At 38.9% G+C, this 23,771-nt stretch overlaps 2 protein-coding genes across 5 annotated transcripts in view; one reads left to right on the plus strand and one right to left on the minus strand.

The window, feature by feature from the left end:
* Positions 1-6,699, minus strand: tal1 (T-cell acute lymphocytic leukemia 1). 3 transcript variants are annotated; one of them, XM_042056225.1, is made up of 5 exons: positions 6,573-6,699; positions 1,877-1,940; positions 1,522-1,628; positions 1,329-1,393; positions 1-793 (listed from the first exon to the last, which is right to left on the minus strand). In XM_042056225.1, exons 2-5 carry the CDS (start codon positions 1,931-1,933, stop codon positions 345-347), a joined length of 678 nt encoding a protein of 225 aa, XP_041912159.1. In that variant the 5' UTR covers positions 1,934-1,940; positions 6,573-6,699; the 3' UTR covers positions 1-344. The 3 variants fall into 3 exon arrangements, with proteins under 3 accessions (XP_041912159.1, XP_041912158.1, XP_041912160.1); XM_042056224.1 differs by having other exon boundaries at positions 1,877-1,950; positions 6,573-6,694; XM_042056226.1 differs by having other exon boundaries at positions 1,877-1,969; positions 6,573-6,609.
* The window catches only part of stx6 (syntaxin 6), a 26,383-nt gene continuing 9,153 nt past the window's right edge, over positions 6,542-23,771 (plus strand). Inside the window, exons 1-6 of one of the 2 annotated variants that reach the window (XM_042056223.1) lie at positions 6,542-6,677; positions 11,294-11,463; positions 11,578-11,672; positions 14,710-14,772; positions 18,992-19,120; positions 22,116-22,698. In XM_042056223.1, the coding sequence (XP_041912157.1) occupies positions 6,643-6,677; positions 11,294-11,463; positions 11,578-11,672; positions 14,710-14,772; positions 18,992-19,120; positions 22,116-22,256 (633 nt within the window). In that variant the 5' untranslated portion in view covers positions 6,542-6,642 and the 3' untranslated portion in view covers positions 22,257-22,698. Of the gene's footprint in view, positions 6,678-11,293; positions 11,464-11,577; positions 11,673-14,709; positions 14,773-18,991; positions 19,121-22,115; positions 22,699-23,771 lie in introns of those variants that run through there. The other variant, XM_042056222.1, reaches the window with a different exon arrangement.

A 23,771-nucleotide genomic window follows, 5' to 3' on the forward strand; every position in this document is an offset into this window, starting at 1 on the left:
AAGAACAATTACAGAGTGGATAGTGAAACTGCAATCACATGAACTGATAAAAAAATATATATACAATATGAACATTTTTTTATTATTAACACAATATTGATCATTGTTTTTGTAAATACCATTATCATCCATACTGGACTGTTATATTGTAACACCCCTAGTCGGAACTGTACTTTAAAATGCGTTAGCCTACATTGTGACATTTCATAGCAGCAGAAGTACATAGCTCCTGTAAATGCATTGAAAAAACAGTTCTCAAAGGGTTACTAAGTCAGTTACTGACCATGACTGCATTGCAGGGATTTTATATTCTGTCATAAGACATGTTTTTTTAAAAATAATTTCTACTCCTTTCTTTGCACTAGATTATATAATTGTTGATTGTCCCTGTGTCCCTGTGACGTGGACCACGTCTCCAAGTAGGAATCCACCTCCTCAGAGAAGCTCTCGGGACTGCTCTCTTCATCCAGCAAGCTCCCACAACTGGAATTGGGAGACAGCATGTCCTGCATCAGCTTCTCTCTCACCTTGCCTAGGTTGTCTGTCTCTTTATCTTTAGGTACCTTGCCATCAACCCCTTCAAACATCAACCCCTTCTGATCACTCGCCAAGTTGGCAAGGAAGTTAATGTATTTCATGGCAAGGCGAAGAATCTCATTCTTACTAAGTTTCTTGTCAGGCGGGTGTGTGGGAATAATCTTGCGGAGTTCAGCAAATGCTCCATTCACATTCTGCTGACGCCAGCGCTCACGGCTGTTTGTGAAGGTCCGACGGACAATCTTTGGATGAGAACCTGTTAAAAAAAGAAATAGAGAAGGTCATGATGGCAACTTTTTGAGCAATGCAATCACATGACTGTTCTGTTCTGACTGAATTTGCGACAAGTTGCTCCTAATAAAACACTGCTACCAGAATTACATGGCTCAAAATCACTGCCTGGGGTTCATAATCTCTTTTCAGACTTAATTTTGGTCATGAACAGATTAATGAACTGATCGTTATAGGCATAACAGTTGCACTTTTTTACACACACACACACACACAAAACACTTTCTCGAAACACTACACTAGAACCAGTATGTTAAAATATTTTGTAACCTTTAAAAATGGCATCATATGACACATGTTAAAATTAATCTATGAACCAACTACTAAACGTGCTCAATCAAAAACACATAGGCCTATTGTAAATTCTGCTAAATTACTTTAGGATTTCAGGGGAGAATAATGTTCTGTGTTGAATATGACTGTTGCATTCTGATGTAGACAACACAAAAACATAACCCTGTAGCCTACCAATGCCTCCATGAGATCTAAAATGCTCCTACCGTTTGTGATTTCAACTTCGTAAGGTGCGTTACGCTTCATGCGACTGGAATTTCCAAGGTATCCGCTGAAACAGAAATGAGACAGCTAATTATTTGACCTGAAATATTCATTTGCATACACAGAGTAAAATTAGTAGCCTAGGCTAGGTTTCGACAAAATATGGACAAATGTGAATAGCATATCCTAGCCTACCTGTTAGAGAGCGTTTGTGTGATGTGATTATGGAGCATCGCTCTAAAGCTGGTGGACTTTGTTGGACCACAGGCTACGAACTTTCCTCGCACTTTCCTTGCAGTGTCCTGATGAGACGAGACAGTGACAAAGAGTGTCAGCTCCGTGGTCTGCAAGCTGTGTTCTCCCTGCATTTTATATCCACGCTCCCTCCTCTCCCAACAGGCTCTCTCAGTGGTAGGCTACATCCTTTTACATCCCGCTGTACGCGGTTTCCTTAGTAACACGATTAATTATGCTGCAAAGTGGTCCTTTGGGACGGGGTAGGCTACCACTACCACTCCCCCACCAGTTTCCGCCGTAGCCTATCACTTACCCAACTGTCGTGCTGGTTGTCGTGTCTTCCTGCTTCCCGCATGTCACGCCACGCCATCCTCTGTCTGAAGGTGTCTTATCAGAAAACACAAGACTTTGCACGTTTTGTAATTCGTGCATGTTGTGGCTATGGTTAGTTTGATCCCGAGCCATGAAATTTGGTTCTATCCGCAATCAGGCACACATATGGAATGCCAATAATTGTGTCACTTGTGTTTCTGTTAAAATATGGTAGCCTATATTTCTTTATGGGGTAGGCTATTTTTATTTCTCAGAATAAATCTGCTTCCATTCAAGGATGGATTTTTTTCTCATTGTTTTCATTGTGAGTTTATGACAATATGTGTTTAAAATGTGATTTAGTCTCTTTTTAAGCATTTGTAGGCCATAGGCCTAGCCTACCACTTCATCAAAATCGGATTGAGGCTAATGTCAGACAGCATGATTTGGGCAATCTGGACAGTCATTTTGTTCTTGGGAAGTAGATTATCTGACGTTGATAAAAAAATCTGTGGAGTTGCTCACTCACTGCCATACTGACATGCATATGCACACAGTAATATAGCCTAACACAAATCTTTGCCTCTGGGATACCTGCTCCTTTACACTATTGAACCTTTGTGCATAACAAACAACAAACTGCATGTGCAGCGTTCACTTTAGAACAGTGTTTCTCAAAGTGGTGCGCGAGCAGACATGGTAAAATATAATAGATGAGTTGTTTGCAATATTGAACCAACTTGTATGTAAATCCAAATAGTTCTGCAACACTGTCCATGTAAGATATCCCAGTTTAAATCATATGAATCCTCTGACACAATAAGCAAAGTGCAAAGACAATAAGCAAGGTGGTTCAGTGAGTAGGCCTATTGTGTAGGCTTACTGTTGAAGTACAGTAGGTCTAATCCTTTTTTTTTTTAGCTAGGTGGTCCGTACATTTCTTTTTTATTGGTTAAGTGGTCCTTCGTCTGAAAATGTTTCAGAAACACTGCTTTAGAAGTTCACATTAAGAAATTATACCATGACTGGTGCTGCTTTGTCAAATGTTTGACCAATGAGTTTGTTTCTGTCACTGCCATTTTCTTCTCTATGAAAGGGGGATGGAGTAGAAGACAAATTGACAAGCATGATTTATTTTTGCAGAGAGAATGTGCAGGACATCTAGTTTTCTCAACAATTTGTTCATACATCGGCTCATGCGGCCAGGATAATGTGTTGTGCTACAAGGACATGTTTGAGATTTAAATATGTCATGCATAGGCTATTTGTATTTGTTCATCTCCAGTTTATATCAGAAAGTGACAAATCAGCAAACGGCCACTTCTGTCGAAGAAACGTCATCAACGCAGCAAGTTAACATGGACGGCAAATTGACATGTAACACCGGTGTTACATCATGTCAACTGCCTCCCATGACTCCCATATTCCCTAAGCTCTGAAATAAAAAAGCCATTTGAACAACTTCCAATCTGGCGAAAACCACGCACACCTTTTCCTCCAAACAGTGATTTTGATATAGTGAATGTGCAGTTAATAGCAGTTCTTTCAGTGGTAATCGTGTAAATAATAGTGTTTTGTATAGGTATTGTATATTGGATTTTATATTTATCATCGTGTATCGTGTGTGAAAGCAAAGTCCGTTTAGGCAAGTCCCTCCACTTGGTGGCCATATTGCAACGGTTTTTGAGCACTTATCAGGCATCTATTTCGGCAGAAATGCGCGTGTGCAAGGCTTCATCTTGCTCCAGCGGCGAGATCACAACACATGATTGGCACGATGTCTTCACAACACACCACATTATTGGCTCAATGTATTCACAACACAGCACATGATTGGCTCAATGTATTCACATGTCGACGTGGGGGATACTGTATGTGATATGGGAAGGGATTTAATTATGTGTAGACGACTGCCATATTGGCGTTACAAACTAACCCAATGCATTTCTATGGAGGATTTTTTGAGTGCTCTGTCTCCTCATTAGCAAGTCTTTGTGTGTGAAAGCGAAACGTTAATGTTAGCAATGGTGCAGTGCTTCGTACGACTGCCATCACCGCTCAGGCTGTCGGTCTGATGCATGGACCGGTGCATGGTCTGCTCTTGGACCACCATCATATTCAGTTTATTAACTTGCCGTGAATTATTATACAAAATGTTCATTAAATGCATGAAGAAGTATGATTGATATGACTCATACAGTATGAAGGCTACAGTCAGGGGCGCCTTAATACCACCTGAGGCCTCTGGGCTATATGTTTTCAGAAATACTTTTAGCCTACAGAAGCAGCTGGCTCATGTGACGTGAACATTGGCTACCTTATGCATTATCACTACACTACCCTACATAGAGACATATCTCACGTTAACAATGGAGAAAACATAACATAGGCTATTATTTGTGTGAATGGGTAAGCACAAACTTAGCTTTTGGTGAACGGAGATGCAGATCACTAATTAATTTCTTTGCGCAACAGCCCATGTGTGCTGGCCTTTACAAAACCCACAAGCTGACTCTCGGACACACTACACTCAATAATGTGACCTGATTTAAAGTGGTTTTCACCCCTTTGGACACTCTTGTTCTCGTCCTTGAAACAGCGAAATGTTGCCTCGGGGACATGGACGGCCAAACCGCTAAACCATTTGACTGCAGTGTCTAGCCGGTGGTGGTGAAATGAGCTAATTGGGCTATCAGCTAGTTCAAAAGTTTAAGTACTTAATTAAACACTTTTTCAGGTAGCCGACAGGCCAATCATTAGCATTTCCGACATTGCATTTCATTGTAAGACTAGCCAGGGTAGCTAAGGTTTAGGCTACATGCTGCAATATGAAATATATTATGTTTTAGTGACCTTGTTGTTTCTATGAACATGAATTGTTGTTTATAGGCAACATCAACATATGCTGCTTTCGAGATGTCTCGTAAATCCGCCGCCCGAGTTGGAAAGTGTAAATTACCCAGCTTTCTTGCGGCATTTTGGGCAGGCACGCCCACTTTACCTCGGAGTACTTGAGGGTACCCCGAGGTGGACGTACGACCTTACAACAAACATGGCTGCGCCCATAGTTGAGATGAGATGACATGTATTTTTTTGCATATGTACTGTGTTCTGGTCAAGTTAAAGTTGATGTAATACTCTTACACACTAGATTACACTGCTGCTTCAATCCGTTCACCAATTCATGCATTGCACGGTCTTGCTATGCCTGCAATACAATGTAACAATTTGTTTTCCAGCCGTTTAGCTAGAGGCTACATGTAGCACAAAACAATAACAATGACTAGCCTCCTGCTAATGCCCCTCGTGGCTCGAGAGACAGGCGTTCCTAAAGCCACTCATTGGTACATGTTGTACAGGTGAGTGTACAATGATTACTGACTACTGGAAAGCAGCATTAGTCGAGGCATAAAGACCCCTGTATATCTTCATTAATAAATATTTTAAATAGTCAGGTGCCAAACCATGTAACGCTTTATAGGTTATAAGGAGGATTTTAAAATCAATCCCAAAATAATAAACCACAATCCTTGTTGATACAAGTAATGTTCGTCTAGAAAGTTTTTAATCACATTAAGATTTTTGTTTTATAGAGCCATATCCACCATCTTGGTCAGCGATTGTCTAGAAACTTTCAAACTTTACCGTAACAGACTTTCCACCAATCAGAGGCATCACTGTGGGATAGTGTGATTGTTCAGGATTATGGGTAATGAAGTACTTATCCAAGACATCGCGAATAAAAGACATTAATCTCAAAACAAGATTGGTGCCCCATGAACTTCTGGCTTGTATATGAAACGCTAGTCCAGCCGTAGCTGGTTTTAAGTCTAGTCAAGTTAAGTCAGTTTTATTTTTAAAGCGCATTTAACATGCACAGAGTGCAACCCAAAGCGCTCCACAAACAAGACACATAACAAAAAGACAAAAGATGCCGGATGGAGCAGGGTAGTCGCCAGCAAGACATGACAACATTTAAAAAATAACAAACACAAAAGATGCCGGACTGAGCGGCGTAGTCGCCAGTGTCCGTGACACCAAGACATACAAGACAGACAACAAAACAAATAAATAAATAAAAAGTAAAAAAAGAAAATACATTTAAAAAGGGGGAAAAATAATGTTAAATTAGTCCAATTTCCAAACCAGCTGAAATTGACAATAAAAATTATTGTCTATGTACGGTTATGTTTTTATGGCTTATACCCCAATTGTCAATGGAGAAATTGTATTGGATTCTTACTTCCTGGCTGTCGGCTGTGGGCGTGACTGTCGAGGTCTATTATTCTAAATTTCTTCCTGCAAACCGCTGTTTTCGCGGGACTTTAATTTTGAAATTTAGGCTAACGTTTAGCCACATTCGCTAACTCCTTTCTACGTCCGGTTTGAACGTTCAGTCAGAGCCAGGTCAGAGCCCGTCTACAGACATTCTCTGGTTCAGTGCTCTACCACATTCTATGGCTCTACTTTTGAAACACTAGCCCACTATCATTATTTACTAAAGTTCAGAAACAAACAAAAAAATAATTTAAAAGTTTGAAGTATATATTTTGAAATGCTTTCAATAAAACTCAATATAAATGAAAAATTCTATATTATATATGAACTCATGAACCGGATGCAATTTCGGTAGGTCATGGTGTTCAAAAAAGAGGATCAGTATTACATGTAAACATTGTATAGTTGTGTTTTCTTACCGTGAAGATTGCAGTCGGGCAGGGCGAGCATTTAAGGTTTCAACATAAAGGGTCTGCCACTACGTACAAAATGTCTATGGAAGATCCATTTTTCGTCGTGAAAGGGTAAGAAATGTTTTCCATTCGGTTGATAACGTCAACGTTACCATTGAAGTTAGCCATACATTCATTTTGCTTCTAGCTGTACCAACGAAAAGATTAACATAACTTTAACTTAGCGATCGATTTACTAGTGTAACGTTACGTTAGGTCTAACGGAACATATCTGCACTGTATGGTCACTGTTTCCTTTAATTACGTGGGTGTGACTGTTAACGTTAACTATACTCGGCTGATCTATGTTATCATCTTGGAGACTTCACCTTGTATTGTTCTCAAGAATCATTCGAAATGTTATCGCCAAGACGGGGTTTTAAAGTAATGTAAATTTAAGGCAATTAGTTGTGAAACAACATAGGACTTTCTACAACGAAATTAATAGTTGACATAAGTAATTCAATTCCATTTAGACCATGGGCCAAAGGGGGCGACCCCCCCACCGAAATATTTTTTTTTTGTAAGGTCTGGCTATATTAAATAAGAATTTGAAATATACTTATTTTGGGATGCACCTATTTACATTTAGCAGACACTCCTATCCCCTGTGACTTATTACATTGTTCGGGGAGCAACTTGGGATGCCAATTAGGGCTCACCATTCGGTTTGTATATGGTTTTCATTTTACATTTTTGTACCACGGTTACATACCTCGATTTGTGTGTGTGTGTATACACCTGTATAAACTGGACTGATTTGAACACTGAATAAAGCCTACATGTGTATTTTATGTAGGCCTACATAAAATACACACGTGTGTGTATATATATATATATATATATATATATATATATATATAGTATATAAAAATATACAATATTATACGATATTAAAAGTATATTGATCTATAAACAACTAATTAACAACTGACTAAAATACTGAATTTTTGATTTTCATGACTAGCGTGCTAAGCTAACCATCAGCGCTGTCTGTTTCCAGTTTGTTTTTAGAAAGATAGATAACGATAGTTTTTCCACAAACAACAATGCTGCATTGCATTATCTTGATGGCTGTAAGACGGTTAGCGTAATGTTTTCTGAAGATCAAATCAAGTGCCGAAAAAATGGCCTCCCTGTAGGCTATGGGTCTTAAATTGTTTACTACATTGCTGACATTTAAATTAAGTAACCTATAACAACCAGCGGTCATTGTTATAATCTAGTGCATCAAATATTAAGCAAGTCTGAGATGGCGCTCCTGATAGCGTGTCAGCCTACTATGTTGATTTTCATTCCCAGACCCCATGAATGCACCATAGACCCAGATGAGCTTATGTATGAATACTGGAGGTAATTGCATAGAGGAATCAAATCAAGGGAATACATAAATGTTTCTATTATGTGACTGTACATGGCTGGAGTGTAATAAGATCCAGGGCACAACAAATTCACCTTGCGATTTGGGTCTGGTCACTCTCCATTGGTGGTTGTTTCCAGTCCTTGCATCCTAATTTGGACATAGATGTTGGTAGTGTTAATTTCGTCACCTATTTTTAATTTAGTCTTAGTCTTAGTCTTGTGACGAAATGTCCTTTTTAGTCTTTGTCACATTTAGTCATTCAAACATCATTTTTGTTAGTCAAGTTTTAGTCGACTAAAAGTCTCGTCATTTTAGTCTAGTTTTATTTAAAAGAAAACTAAAGGTGTCTTAGTCAAGTTTTAGTCAAAACATTTTAGTCTAATTTTTTTAATAACAAATGATTTCTGATTACCATTTCAGTCAAATAGTGATTCACACATCTCAATTTCAAACAATATTGTCTGTCCACAGGGCTACTCGTCTGTTATAATTACTCATTCTGATTTTTTTGTCAGTCAGTATGTTTACATGCACAGGTAAGTCGAGCTATAGTTATAGCTTGACTTGGATTTGACCATAGACAGTAAAAGATTTGACTGGACCACTAGCATGATCTTTGTAGACCCAAGTATTAATGTTTAACTCCGCCACACTAGATGGCGATATGCACCCAGACGCAACACATTCCCCAAACTCTCCATCTTAGCTAACTTGCTAGCGAACTTTCCATATTAGCAGAGCCCGTTTACGGAGAGCCGGATCACTCCCTATTAACTCCATTGTACCTGCAATCTGTTGCAGTTCCGCTAGGGGCGATCACGAATAAGTGCAAAAACAATGGGGGTCTTTGGAGTTAGACAGCTAAATTTGTCTCTTCCACCTGGTTGTCGTTGAGAAATTGAATATTTTTGATTGTGGTTTCTGCAAGCTCAATATGGATTATAGGTCAAAAGTTGAATGAACGAGTAGTCACGTCCTTTCGATTTCTTACAGGTTGGGTCGTTGTTGCCCACAACACACTAGCTTTCTGCTAATGAATGACGTCATTGACACATTTGAAAGACTTTTTAGAACAAATAAGTGACTCAAAAAATATAATACTCAGCGGTTTGTATTTTCTCTGCCCCTCTCTTTCGACTGCAACATACGAATTTCTGGGCAAAAAATTATATCCCGAGAAAAGTGGATTTGAGGGGTACAGCTCCATAGGCCTCCATTCATTCTGCACTTATTCGTGAGCGCCCTCATGTGGAACCAGAAAAGGAACTGCAACCAGTTCAGAAACCGGAAGTTTCCCGAGAGTGGCGGTTCTCCTCTTATTAGACATTCTCTGATATTAGCTTACTTGCTAGCAAACTTTGCAGTGTAGCTAGTTAAATAGTTGACATTACTTGCTGAACATTTTCGTAAGGACATTCTGGGGGATGTTAATTTGTATGAGAGAAGCTTCAACTTCTGGATATGTAGCATAGTGGCATAAAGCTTAGGTAGTTAGCTTGCTAACTCTGGCAGAAATCTCTGGTGTTCTTGTTCCATGTAGTTTCGTGTTGTAGCCACAGGGTTGCAGCAACAGCACATAGACTACTCTGGCTCTGGCTCTGGCAGACTAGCCTACAGGAAAGCTGCTGTGCATGAACTCATTCGGAATATTTTGAAAACGTAAAACGTAACGGCATATTCGTAAAACGTAACAGCATATTCTGTGTTCTCATTTTGTAGACGAAAATGAAGAGAGATTTTATCTTAGTTTTTATTTCATGCAGAACATTTTAGTCTTGTATTTTTTCATTAACAACAATGCATCTTAAGATAGTCTTAGTCAGTGTTTCAGGACATTAGTGCAGTCTCGTCATCGTCTCGTCTTAGTCATGGGAAAAAAGGTCGTTGACAATATCTCGTCTCGCCTGACGAAATTAACACCAATGTCGGGTTTATTTTAAAAGTATTGGTCCTGACTTGAACCAATGAGCTTTGATCCGTATAGGATTCCTCCTTTGCCACTAAGTCCACAATGACAATATTAGCATTTTTTCAATCCCTCTAGGAAGTGTGTGTGTACATGTAGTGTTTTCCAAAAATTTAAAATGTAGGCTACTGGTGCACTGGTGGTGCAAGGATAGGCCTAATCCCCAACCCCCTTCCATCTGGTGTATAGTCAGCCACCCTATCTACTACATGTGACAAACAACAAATGTTTTTGTTATTATGTATGTACAGCACCCTTCACAATGAGCACGTTTTCATGCCGGGAATAAACCGTTTTAAATCAGTTTATTGCCCAAATTCCGTTTATGTCAATATTCCGTTTAACCCGTTTACATGCAAGTAGAATGTCACGTTTTGAGCATATTCCTGTTTACATAGCAATCAACATTATTCGGAATAAGTCAGCGACGCAGCCCACAAATAGGCTCCTAACGTCAAGACGTAAATCTCTGCTGGTGGAATTTCTTCTTTTGGTTGAATAATACAACGTCTTAAGGGTCTTCCACCTGTATTTCACTTGTTCAGGCGTATGTCGTTAGCCAGTCTCATGAAGTTTTTTAGCCTAGAAATCTTTAAAAAAAAAAAAAAAAAAAAAATTCTACCAAGTTTAAAGGTGAAGCTTCAGTTCATCATTCACTCCTAATACATTTTGAATGTGATGGAGAACTACCATTTGGGGAACATCCCCCAACCACACACACACACACACACACACAATTTTTTTTTTTTATTACTACTATTTAATTTATTCTGTAAAATTGAGCTGGCTTTTGATCACAAGAAACTTCATTACTGATAAATCCTTTGATGAGTACATGACAATAAACTTAAACTTGAACTATACTAAACAAAAACAACACACTAGATTTCACTCCTAGGCTATTTAGAGTTGAAGTAAAAGATCTAGAGACTATGCACACAAAGGTTAATTTTGTTAACAAAAGTGGTGAAATCTGTATTAGTTAGCACTTCACCTATACATTCAGTTCACAGGCAACTACTCTGGTGGATATCCCTGCCGTCAGCTTGCCAGTTACACGTGGCATTGTGTTGTGTGATAAAATGGCACATTTTAGCGTGACCAGTACAATCTAAACACTTTTATAGCCTAATTATACCACTGTATTAAAAGCCTCTTTTGCCAATAAAACAGCTCTTAGTCTTCAACTTGATGGTTCATGGACTGTTTACATTTCATTGTATACATTTCATGTAGTGTATAAATATCCGAATGGTATTGACTTTTGGGAGATGGCTCTGGGTTATTATATTACACATCAGATAATTTTCAAGTCTTAACTACTGATCAAGCTTCTAGTGTGTCTTTTTTTTTCTGCAGGGAGGTACAGAAGGCCGTGAACACTGCCCAAAGTCTGCACCAAAGGTGGAGTGAGCTACTTCAGAACCCTGGTAGCTCCTCCACAGAGGAGGTAGACTGGACAACCAATGAATTGAGGAACAGCCTGAGATCCATTGAGTGGGACCTGGAGGACCTGGATGAGACTATCAGTATCCTTTAATACAAACTTCTCAGTCATCTGTAAACCTTCTATTCTGCCCATTCCAGTGGATAAAATATATCTTGATACAGATGATGTATTTTGGCCTTAACATTTTGTGCAGGTATCGTTGAGTCCAACCCAAAGAAGTTTAACTTAGATGCTGTAGAACTTGGAAAACGTAAGGCATTCATCACAAGCACCAGACAGACAGTCAAGGTCAGTGTAATGCAATCTTAGAGAGTAGAGTAGATAAGACATTCATTAATGGCATCTATTATGATTGTAATAAAAAAAAATCATTGTTGGTTTCTTGATGAACTGTTAACTACTACTAGTAATGTGGCTGCACAGAGGAGAGGGGAAATCTCAGAGGAACCATAATGCAGCAGAATGTTCAAGTCCAACCTGAGGTCATTTCCCGTACCCATTCCCTGTCTCTCGATTGATTGATTAAAAAAAGAGAGGCATTATCCCTTTTTCTTCTGTCCAACTTCTGTCTTACCAGTCTAATTTATATATATTTCACCTACATGCACAACATTTGGTAGGTGTGTGTAACTCCTCAAGACGAACAACTTTTAATATGTACAGTGTGTATCTTATTTGTCCGTAGTAATTTAATAAAATTATAGGTTTGGACCAGTTTAGGTATGTGGGGAGGTGAAATAAAAGACAATAACAACTTATAGAACAAGTAACTATTACAAATAATTTAACAAGTACAATATATATATATATATATATATATATATATATATATATATATGTTAAATTATTTGTAATAGATAGGCCATAGTGTTATATAATATTCCTATATTGTGAACAGGATTAACAATATTTAACTGAACTTACTTTTAAATATTTTATATTTCTGTTTTAATTTAACAAGTACAATATATATATATATATATATATATATATATATATATATATATATATATATATATATATATATATATACACAAATAAAGTTTGACAGAGTGACCCACACCGGCACTATATTTATAGTTAATTATGGTAATATTGGGTATGCTATCGTCGTAATTGATGACCGACTTAACTTCTCTGAGCATGTAGCCTCAATTGCAAAATCATGTCGGTTTATCCTAAGATCAGACCTTATCTGACACAAGATTTTCTTGTACAAGCCATGGTTATCTCCAAGCTGGACTATTGTAATTCACTGTTAGCTGGTCTACCTGCTTGTGTAGTAAGGTCGTTACAACTTATTCAGAATGCTGCAGCACGCCTGGTCTTCAATCAGCCAAAGAGGACGCATGTAACTCCTCTCTGAACTACTCTCCACTGGCTCACTATAGTGACCAGAATTATATTTAAATCTCTCACTTTTGGCCTGTAGGACACTGACTGGATCTGCTCCCTGCTATCTTAAAGCAATGATCAAGATTGTGGGCAGCCGTGGCCTACTGGTTAGCGCTTCAGACTTGGAACAAGGCACCTAACCCCTCACTGCTCCCCGAGTGCCGCTGTTGTTGCGAGGAACACTTCCTATTACGCTGACTACCTTTACGTTTTTGTTACTTTTACTCCACCCTTTGCATAAAATCTTCTTCAGTATACCTGAAAGACTTTCAATCGGGATTAAGTCAGTACTTTGTGGTTCCCAATTTATCAGTGGAGATGATTCTTCATTCTCCTTGATCCACTTTTTCACAGTTTGAGCTAGATCCTTCCTGGCATTGTCGTCCTGGAATTTTCCCATGCCATGCTATGACGGAAGGAAAGATTAAGCCCAGATCATAACAGGCTTGTACAGTAGGTACTATTAATGGCTAGTCATTTTAACACCTGGACTCTTTCACTATGGAGCCATGCGTTGTCATGTGAAGAATGCAGTTTGGCACTGTTTTCCTGAAATATTCTAGGCCTGCCCTAAAAAACATGTTTTCTAAATGTTGTATTATTCTTCACAAGGCAAGTAGAACGCTCCATTGACTTGAATGGGCTTTTCCAAGTTCTACGGTAAAATATTTTCATGTAATTACCGCTGCAAACATATAATTACCGCTGTCAATGGCAACGGAGTTTGTGCTTCTACTTCAGGTATTTCATATCACTACGGAAGAACTGGAACTTCATTCAAAAGTGAAAACAGGCGGTTGATCAGCTGTGTTCTAAAGAATGTTTGATTCAAGTTCAATGTGTGTTGTTGCGAACTATGTTTCTCAGCAAATGCCACGATGAACGGTAACAAATAGGCTAGGCTATGTAGGCTAAAGTCATATCGTGGGAAGTTTATTATTTTGTTTTGGCAAGTAGCTGTGTAATAAGCGGGATAATGTATAGAACGCCGGCCATTATTGGGAAAATAAGTCCCTTCAGGGCGGAAAAAGACCCCTCCGCTCCGCGTCCGCTCCGCCCAATAATGACCGGCATTCTATACATTATCCCTTGCGTATTATTTGTGCATCTCCAGATATGCAAACTGTCAGTGCCATTGGCACTAATGCACACCCATACATCATTGTCATCATTGTTGCTGGCTTTTGAACTGTGCACTGATAACAATTTTGGTGGTCCCTCTGCTTTAACCCACAGGATGCGAAGTCCATAATTTTCAAAAAGTATTTAAAATTTTGATTGGTCTGATCACAGGACAGTTTTCACTTCATCTTTAATGAGCTCGGGTCTAGGGAAGACAGTGGAGTTTATGGGTCATGTCTAAATATGGTTTCCTCCTCATACCTCCTAATAACTTTTGAGATTTGCAGATCATAACATTGTGCTTTTATTTACAATTTATACAGCATGTAGAAAAATAATAATTTTGTCATAAAAACATTTTAGTATTCAACACGAGAGTCAACATTACTTTCTACAGAAATATAGCTGTCACACAGTGCATCCATCATTTTCCCAATTTCTCAATAAAATGTAGGCTATGGGACATTTATTAGCTGGTTGCTAAGAAAATGGGCAGTAACAGTGTAACATATCTGATCATCAAGAAATATTTTTTGTATACCCAGCTATTGATGGAAAATTCAAAGTAAATATTGCTTAAGCAGATCATAGTTTTATCGTATCTCATTTCCAAGCATGTTGTACCTTGGTACCATGGTATCCTGGGAGAACCTAGTCACTGGTGGTGACAAGGTTAAACAGATACAGATGTATATTTTCTTTGGAACTAAATAAACAACTGCATTTAAAGCCTTCATTTACAAAAAAGATTTGATTGCTGCACTTATGAACTTATGTCTACTGATAAAATTCTACGGATATGTTTCAGGACATGAAAGATTATATGGCCAGTCCAATGGCTCAGGCAATGACTGAAAAGAAAAATCGTCAGGTATGTACATTTTCATTATATGCAAGATTCACTGGTGTATTTCCCTCTGAAATTGTGAATTTGAAGAAATTTGTTTGTAAGTGTTTGATCTCGTTCAGTGTACCTTGTGATGAAGTGAAAAACCTTATAGACTTATAGGACCGTATGTATGAAGGGTGTTTAGCTACATTTTTTCCTGGTCAATATCTATTGCTACATTCCAGTAAACTGGGAAGTTGGAAATTACAGACATCCGACAAGGAAAAGTGCATTGGAATGCCACTTGATGAATCTACCCCAACTTCACCGAGATGCAGTAGTCTGACGTCACAACAATGAACTGAAGCGCTCTGTTCGCATAGCGTCTGCTGCAACAATTAGGGCTGGTTCAGACCGCCGATGTGGCATGTGCATTGCGTGTCTGTTCTGTGGCTTTATATGTGCATTCATATCAGAAACGTCTCTGATGCACCGCTGCTGTGGCCAGTCTGCCTATTAAAACATCTCTCTACTGTCTCTTTTGAATGGCAACACTTCCAACACACTCGCGTGTTGCGTGAAAAATAGGCGCCGGTCCTATTTTTAGTATGCATGCGTGTGAGATGTGCACAGGCAGTGTGCACGCTCTAACCTGTTAACATGGGCACCGAAATTGAAATGGACAGCTGACACGCACGTTTTAAAAAATTAAACCAGTCTTCTAAGTCTCTTCCATTCCGAGTCGCTGCCTTCCGTTTCGAACAGAGCCTAGGACTATCTTTAAGCTTCACGAATGGAATGCTTCAGTTACGAGCCAGGTGTAGCCTTCCCGGTAAAGAAAAGCTCTGGCAATTTTTCACATACAGTGCCTATAAAAAGGACTCATCCCCCTAGATATTTCCCCTTTTATTACAGTGCATGCAAAGCCATGCACTGTATTGTTATTCTGTGGCTTCTTCTACTTTTTATTGCAGTGCATGAAAATCCACTGTACTGTTATCACTAGGCTTCTTATAGGGTCATTCCACCTTAATTCAACCAGGCCCACGCACTTAGGTCTAAAAAAAAAAAAAAAATTACCAGGTGTACCTATGTCACCCAGGAGACACACTTTAAAATTACTTTTATGTAAGATCAATACTTTCCAAGATACAGCCAGTTTATTGGAGTTTTTGGCTGGGCTCTGTTTAGGCCTTCAGAAGACATATTTGTACTCAACATAGGCTCTTGATTTATGTTCCTTATTGAGATAAGTAGAAACACTCTCACAAAAAGCAATGAACAGAAAATAAATTCCTTCAGGGTCTGAACAGCAGACCTCACAAGTCGGAAAAATCATTTTGGTTCTCATTTTCAGAGCACCCAAACACCTTGTGGGAATATACAAAGATTTGTTTTATTTTTTATTTTATTTTTTCTTTATTCTCCATGATCCCTTCTTTTTAAAAACACCAATTTGACTTGTCTTAAACACATCTTTCATTTTTATTTTCCACCCTGAACATGGGCAAAATGCCCATATGTTAATATGTTTTATATAGAGTTACCACAGTGCCACCTGTGGTTGTATGGCACATAGAGCTGAATGGAAACACAGCTAATGATGATGAGATGAGTTCCCCATTTAGATAGATAGATACATACATACATACATACATACATACATACATACATACATACATACATACTTACTTACTTACTTACTTACTTACTTACTTACTTACTTAAACACAAGTCATATTAATAATTAGCTGATTTAGTAGCTGAGGCGTTAGGATGAGGTGGTTTAATGAGTTGGAAGAAGTATGTGACTTTTCCACCTGTCAGTGAGTTAGGCTGCAACAGAGAAGGTTCATGTTCAGAGTGCTTGCCAGGCCTTTATATCCTCGATGCATCTTACCTGGATGCTAGAATTTTAAAGATGTTGTAAACCAAAATGTGAAATTTGTTTGGAAACATCTTGTATAGATTAAAAAACCTAATTATTGTAAAAACATCTGCTTTCTGCAATAGATTTGGACAAGATGCATTTTTTTTTGCACTTGACACAGGTGTTTTCACTAATTAGCTCATTTGTACGGTGTCCCAGAAGGGTCGCACAAAATTAGCATTTCAGAAAGCAAATTGCAAAATTAAAGAGAAATTAGTTTGAGTGACGGTAAGTTGTTCTAAATATTTAGGGAATAATATAATCACTAGCTAAAGTGAACTTAGCAACACATGACTACTCCTGCATCTAGCCAATCAATAACATAACTTGATCTCATCTTCTACTCATAGTCACTCTATTATCCATCATAACATCTTATATTATGATATGATACAGCAGCACAGACAATCAAACACAGGAAAATTGCAACATATTGTCAAAATCGTAGGCAAACCACTCACTAGACCAGGGGTCTCAAACTCAAATGAGCTGGGGGCCAATTCTGCCAACGTCATCTGATTGGAGGGCCGGCTATTTCTGAAAATGCAATGTTCTTTTTTTCAAATACCACACAAAACTGCAAACAGAAAGTGCAAGTGTTTTTATCTAGTTTTAGACACCTGTGCTAGCAACCTTAGCTTATAAATAAAATAATGATAAAATAAATATTAATACAAATTATAAAAAAAAATGAAAAACATAAAAACAGGTATGTGTGTGTGTTTCACACCAAATAAAAATATTTCCTCTCATAACTTTTTTAAATCTGGCAAACTAGGCATCAGGGTTAAGAAAGCAACACCATTGGATTTTTATATCAAAATTTCAAAAGGCCATGGCTTGAAAGTGGTCAGAGATAAAGTCCTACTGTAAATGTAAAAATCTTTAGTAAAACAAAAGTTTATGAAGGGGGTAAATTTACCTGGATGGCAAGCACCTCAAATTATGCACCTTTCAGTAAATACTGGATGAACATATTTAAGCAGGTTTACTTTCCTTTTTTCATATTACCCACATAACAAATTAACAGGAAAACACCTAAGATGTATACCAACACCTAAGATGTTGTGGTTTAGTAATAGATTACTACAATATAGGCCTACAATTAAGTATTCTGGTCAAACAGTTCCTATCGCGGGTAATCTGCAGTACCCAGAAGTTCGCATCATATTGCGGGTGACTTTGTAGTTCTTTAGAGCCCTATTTCTACTAGCCCTGCTGTCTGTACCACATCCATTACGGACACTATCATCACGATTACCACTGCAACCTCCAAGCTATGTTGGGCAGAGGGTCGAAACAAGCATGGTATGCTTAGTGGACACCGTTGTATACACGCACCTCCATTCACAGACGCACCGTGACTATCACTGTCATAGACGATCGATCATAATCTCCAAAAGGATATTCTCCTTCAGAATTAGAATAGGTGAATAACATAGCTTACCTAAGACTTCATCACACGTGAACGTTTTTCAACATTTGGTGTAGGCCTATTTCTGCTTAATTTCTGCAACACTATGGCCTGCATCGCTTCCGCGTCATTACAAATGCACGTCTTTGTGTTTCTCGCGTGTAATACAAGTATTTCCTGAAAACTTTTGCGATTTGAATCAAGCTCTGGATGTCTTGCACATAGTAGAGCAGAGTAGGCCTACAAATGAGATTTGTCACCGTACCTGGATCTATCGTCTATTTTAATCAGTATCGTTGTTTGTCGCAATTAATAGCCTCAAGGGCCGGATTACATTATTATTTTGTCATACGTCGCGGGTCGGAATTGGGCAGGACGCGGGCCGGGTGTTTGAGGCCCCTGCACTAGACTGTAAAGTGAGCAAATACCTCCAACATTTTACATACTGCATGCCTCTTCCAGCTCCTTTCATCAAGTAAGCGCCGCTGGACTACTCACTGTAGTCCTTTGCTCACTTACTGCTGTCTTCCATCCACCTACCTATGTAGTCTATATGGTGTATGTTTCTATAGCAATAATATGTGTCATGTCTACTGTTGTCTATACAGTATATGTATTGTGCTACAGAGGTTAACACACTGTACCAAAACCAACGCCAGATAAACTATCCCAGCCTTATAAACAGCTAGATGGTGTTATGGTAAAAGAAAGAAATGGGTTCATAAACCAAGCATAGTGACAGGCTCTTTGAAGCGCATGTGATGAGTATGAAAAATCGAATAATGAAGAGAATCTGCAAAGAGATTAAATTAGGTTATTTTGTGACAATGTATGAATAATTTAATTATGTTTATATATGCCAAAAAACATGGTTTGAAAATATCCCAACTATTTTTGTCTTGTCTATTTTTACAAAGACTTTAGTTGGTGGTAGCGGTTCCCAGGGCCCAATCTGGCAACCTGGAGATGACAAGTATACTCCTCTGGATCGGGAGCTGCATACTGCCAACTCCCAGTTTATTGAGGAGCAACAGACCCAGCAGCAAGTATGTTCAGTGATGTTCAGTATATATATATATATATATATTAGGGCCGTCAGTCGATTAAAAATGTAATCTAATTAATTACATACTCTGTGATTAATTAATCTAAATGAATTGCATGCATCCATTTTTACTATAAATCTTAAAAACAAGTTTGGCAGATGAGTATCAATGAACAGCTAAACCAACATTATAGACTTTAAATATCAACGTGTCTCTTTTATTATAATTTTCCCTTCGGGTCAGGCATCAGCATAGTACCTGGAGTCAGATTTTTAGCATGATAGATGTAAATGACTAAAGTTACCACTCACTGTCAATGACATGTGCAGAGTAGGCTTCCCTAACACCAAGGTAATGTGTGGAATACCACCTATGATTTATCCTTTTTTTGGCCATTCAAACGTGTAGATTTTCTGTCAAATAACGAGTCAATTTCGATTAACAAGGCCACAGAGCTAATAAATAAGCTAATACAGTTAGGAACACATTTTTTTATTCATACCCCTGCCATATATTGATCTAAGATTTAGTCAATTTCTCTTGACCAATACACTATATTGCCAAAAGTATTGGGTCACCTGCCTTGACTCGTATATGAAATTAAGTGACATCACTAGGGCTGGGCGATATGGCTGAAAACTGTATTACAATATAAGTATTTCATATCAGTCGATATCGATAATTATTGATTTTTTTTTTTAATTTTATCTATTTCAGATAAGGACCAGAAGGGGAAAAAAAGTTAAATTTAAACACTTTTATTTTAAACTTAACCTTCCTCTGATTTGAATCACCTCAGTTATCAATCAAAGCAAACAGGGAAAAGAAATGGCAACACAATCATGAAAAACACTCAAATAAATAATTGTGCACATAAGTCTGAATGAGTGCACTGGTTGAAGCCTGGAAATATTGTAAACAAAGTAATTTGCTAGTTTATCATAGTAAGTCTACTGGTTAGACTGTTCAGTTTCCCCACGTTTGTTTAAGTTTCAAATGAATACTTTTTCTCCTTGGAACAGGCCCGTTTGAGTCTTGGAAAATACTTTTCCATTTGCATCGGGATTGAGTTGATTAGAATTTAGCAGTCAATTTGAATGCAACAGTTTTGAACAAATTCGTGCAGCGTGCTAATGATGCTAACCGGATTTAATAGCAATTCAGTCGTCTTGCACGATTGTGAATGTTTGGATTACATGCGCATGCTGAGGAGGGATGCACAGAGAGAAAGAGAGAGAGAGAGAGAGAGAGAGAGAGAGAGAGAGAGAGAGAGAGAGAGAGAGAGAGAACGGGGCAAGGACTCATTGAGAGTCTGTGTTGAGGTAGGCCTACTTCTATCGTCTACTCTGGTAAAGTTGCACATACTAGCTACAATGTAAGATATATTTAGCCTATTTATTTATGGACAACGTAAGGCGGGAGGTGTATGTTGCTTTTAATTATCGAATGTTCTATCAAACGCATTTTTTATTGATATCGATTACATGTCTACTGCGATACATATCGCTATCGTTTTATCGCCCAGCCCTAGACATCACATTCTTAATCCATAGGGTTTAATATGAGGTCGGTCCACCCTTTGCAGCTATAGCAGCTTCAATTCTTCTGGGAAGGCTTTTCAAAGGTTTTTTTTTTGTGAGGTCACACACTGATGTTGGACGAGAAGGCCTGGCTCTCAGCCTCCGATCTAATACATCTCAAAGGTGTTCTATAGGGTTGAGGTCAGGACTCCGTTTATTCACATTCACACTAAACTCACTAAACTATGCTGCTATAGCTGCAAAGGGTGGAATGACGTCATATTAAACCCTATGGGTTAAGAATGGGATATCACTTAAATTCATATGCGAGTCAAGGTAAGTGACCCAATACTTTTGGCCATATAGTGTATTTGTTCTGACTGAAAATGACACTGCCATATGCCAAAAGTTTGTAAGACAATGTGGTAGAAACATGGAATCATGTTATGAAAAATGGCATGTCCAAAATTTTTCACACCCTTTTAAAATAATCAATGGAAACATCTTTATTTGCCATCACAGCTCTCAAAATGGTTCTTATATTACCTACCAAGCCTCTCCATGTCTCCACAATGATTGTAGACTGCTAGCCTGGATGCCAGCCAAACGTAGCCCCGCCCACAACATTTGAGGTCGGGGAGTTTGGTCTGGACTTGTTCCGTTGTGGAGCAACTATTCCCGAACCAGGGGTGCGTTTCCCAAAAGCTAAGTTGTTGGTTGCAATGCAATTTCCCATTGCCAACCAGCTAATCAGATTGGGCTTTGTACGATGATAGACTGATGAGCAACAGTGCCTTGTCTGTCACGTCATCTCATGTTCACGGTAAGCTATTTCGTTATGTCCCAATGGAGCAGTATCAGACTCAAATTCTGACTAGAATTGAGTATGATGACGTCAGGCTAGTAGACCACACCTTTTTTAGCAGCAATCCAGGTTTTGAGGCAGGAATGATTCTTTGCCATCACTCTGGCCTTGTGCTCACTTTTTTATGGATTAAAGTCTGAACTCTGGCTGGGCCACTCTAAAATTTGGATATTGTTCTCTGTTAACCATTTCTTGCCTTGTTTGACTGTATGTGAACAGTGGGTAATATTTCCTTCCACTTCTATGATGATGATTCACAGCTGTATCTCCCACTTAAATCTAGGGACTCCCTACAGGCTCTCCAATAATGCCTTGATGAAATCAAAGTCTGGATGGCAAATACTTTTTTGGCCTGTCCAAATTTAGTAACCCTCACTGACAACTTTAGGTCACCTCTCCTCATTTGTCAAACCACATGCAAGAAATTTGGGGGTTATCTTTGACTCTGGGCTTTGTCTTGATAAACAGATCTCATCTGTTGTCAAGAGTAGCTTTTATCAGTTGAGAACCATCACCAAGCTTAAAACCTTTCTGTCATATCACAACCCTCAATAAGTCATTCATGCCTTCATAACATCACGGCTTGATTACTGCAATTCCCTCTACCTAGGTCTCCCCCAATCACTGTTGTCACGCCTTCAGATGGTCCCGCAGCGGCAAGGCTGCTAACTGGTACCAAAAAACTGGAGCATATTACTCCAGTCTTGGCCTCCCTTCACTGGCTCCCAGACCATTTCAGGATCCAATTTAAGATTCTGCTAATGGTTTTTAAAGCATAAAATGGTCTGCTCCCAATCTACATCTCTGACCTCATTCAGCCCCCAGGTCTCTTAGATCTGGCAACAAATACCTTCTCCACATTCCCCGCTCTTGGCTAAGGCAAAAAGCCGACAGAGCCTTCGCAGTCACTGCTTCATGCTTGTGGAATCAGATGCCACCTGATATAAGAACTTCCCCCTCCATCACTGCTTTTAAATCCAGGCTCAAAATCCACTCTCTGGCCTTCTCTGCCCTCTAGCGTGCTATGCTTTCTTTCTGTGTCCTGCTGTTCCTTGTTGTGTAGATGTATGTATATGTATTTTATTTTTTATTTGTTTTATTTTTACTTATTTTATTTTTCTGTTTTGAAAACAGCACTTTGGTCAGCGTAAGCTGTGTATAAATGTGCTATAAAAATAAATTTGACTTACTATGTTTAGAATCATTGTGTGGTTTAATGGTCCAAAGCCTCCTATTGGGGCAGGTCTCTCGGCAGATTGCCTGATCTTTTCCTCCAGAATCTTAATGTAGCCCCTTGTTTAAGTGTTACCATTTACTTTGAGAAGGTCACCAGGTCCCACTGGTTGAAAAAAAAAATTCTCAGGCCATGTCCCTGGGTAAAAAAAAATCCATGATCAGCATCCATGATGACCAAGTGGTATGGAATGGGGTGAACATTTTAACCACCAGAGCACCATACCCACAGTGGAGAGTAGGGCTTTCAAAAAAACAGAATGCATTTTGTGGCTCTCACTCTGCAAGTTGGAAGACTGTTTAAACAAGTCTTAATGGCTGTGCAGCATTTATAGGGGTTTTCAGTGTTGATTTCAGTGTTCCTCTACGTTGATTTTAGGATGGCGGCCTGCCACGGCAAAATAAATGCCGCCATGGTATCAGAATCAGGGCACACATATCAATGGTGATAGTGGTCATGGTGATAGTGCAAGTGAGTAAGTCCAACAGTGCAACAATGCAGAAATAAAGTAAAGTAAAGTCTATATATTTAACTATTTAAGAAAATGTATGTGTGGCCACAGTTCGGCTGTGGCATGGAGGGGGGGGGGGGGGTGTTATGCATATGTGCTAATGTGCTAATATAGCATGCAAACAGTGAGGCATAAAGACAGTGGTAAAAGTGGCTAGTGGACAGACAGTACCAAACATGGAGGGGGTGAAGAGGCAGACAGACTATGCAGAGAAGTCTATCTCTCCTCTTCCCTTAAGTGAGGCATTGAACAGTTCAATGGCCCTGGGAACAAATGACTTTCTCAGTCTGTCAGTTGTGCAAGGCAGTGAGCGAAGTCTCCAGCTGATCAGGCTCTTCTGCTTAACAATAGTGCTGTGGAGTGGGTGACACTCATTGTCCAAGATGTTGATCAGTTTGTTCAGGGTCCTTTTGTCAGATAGTGAAGTGATGCACTCCAGTTCAGCTCCCACTACAGAGCCAGCTTTCCTTACCAAATGGGATTAAAGCAATTTTGCAAATGTGGGGACGGCACAAAACTTG

This window comes from Alosa sapidissima, chromosome 12 (genome assembly GCF_018492685.1).
Source record: "Alosa sapidissima isolate fAloSap1 chromosome 12, fAloSap1.pri, whole genome shotgun sequence".
NCBI lineage: Eukaryota > Metazoa > Chordata > Actinopteri > Clupeiformes > Clupeidae > Alosa > Alosa sapidissima.

Bases quoted from the DNA above. Each gene is read 5' to 3' on its own strand.
- tal1 (XM_042056224.1), bottom strand. From the start codon at position 6,603: ATGCTCGCCCTGCCCGACTGCAATCTTCACG. The intron at 1,951-6,572 runs GTAAGAAAACAC...TTTTCTGATAAG, and splicing joins GCCCGACTGCAATCTTCACG to ACACCTTCAGACAGAGGATG. The intron at 1,394-1,521 runs GTAGGCTAGGAT...TTTCTGTTTCAG, and splicing joins ACACAAACGCTCTCTAACAG to CGGATACCTTGGAAATTCCA.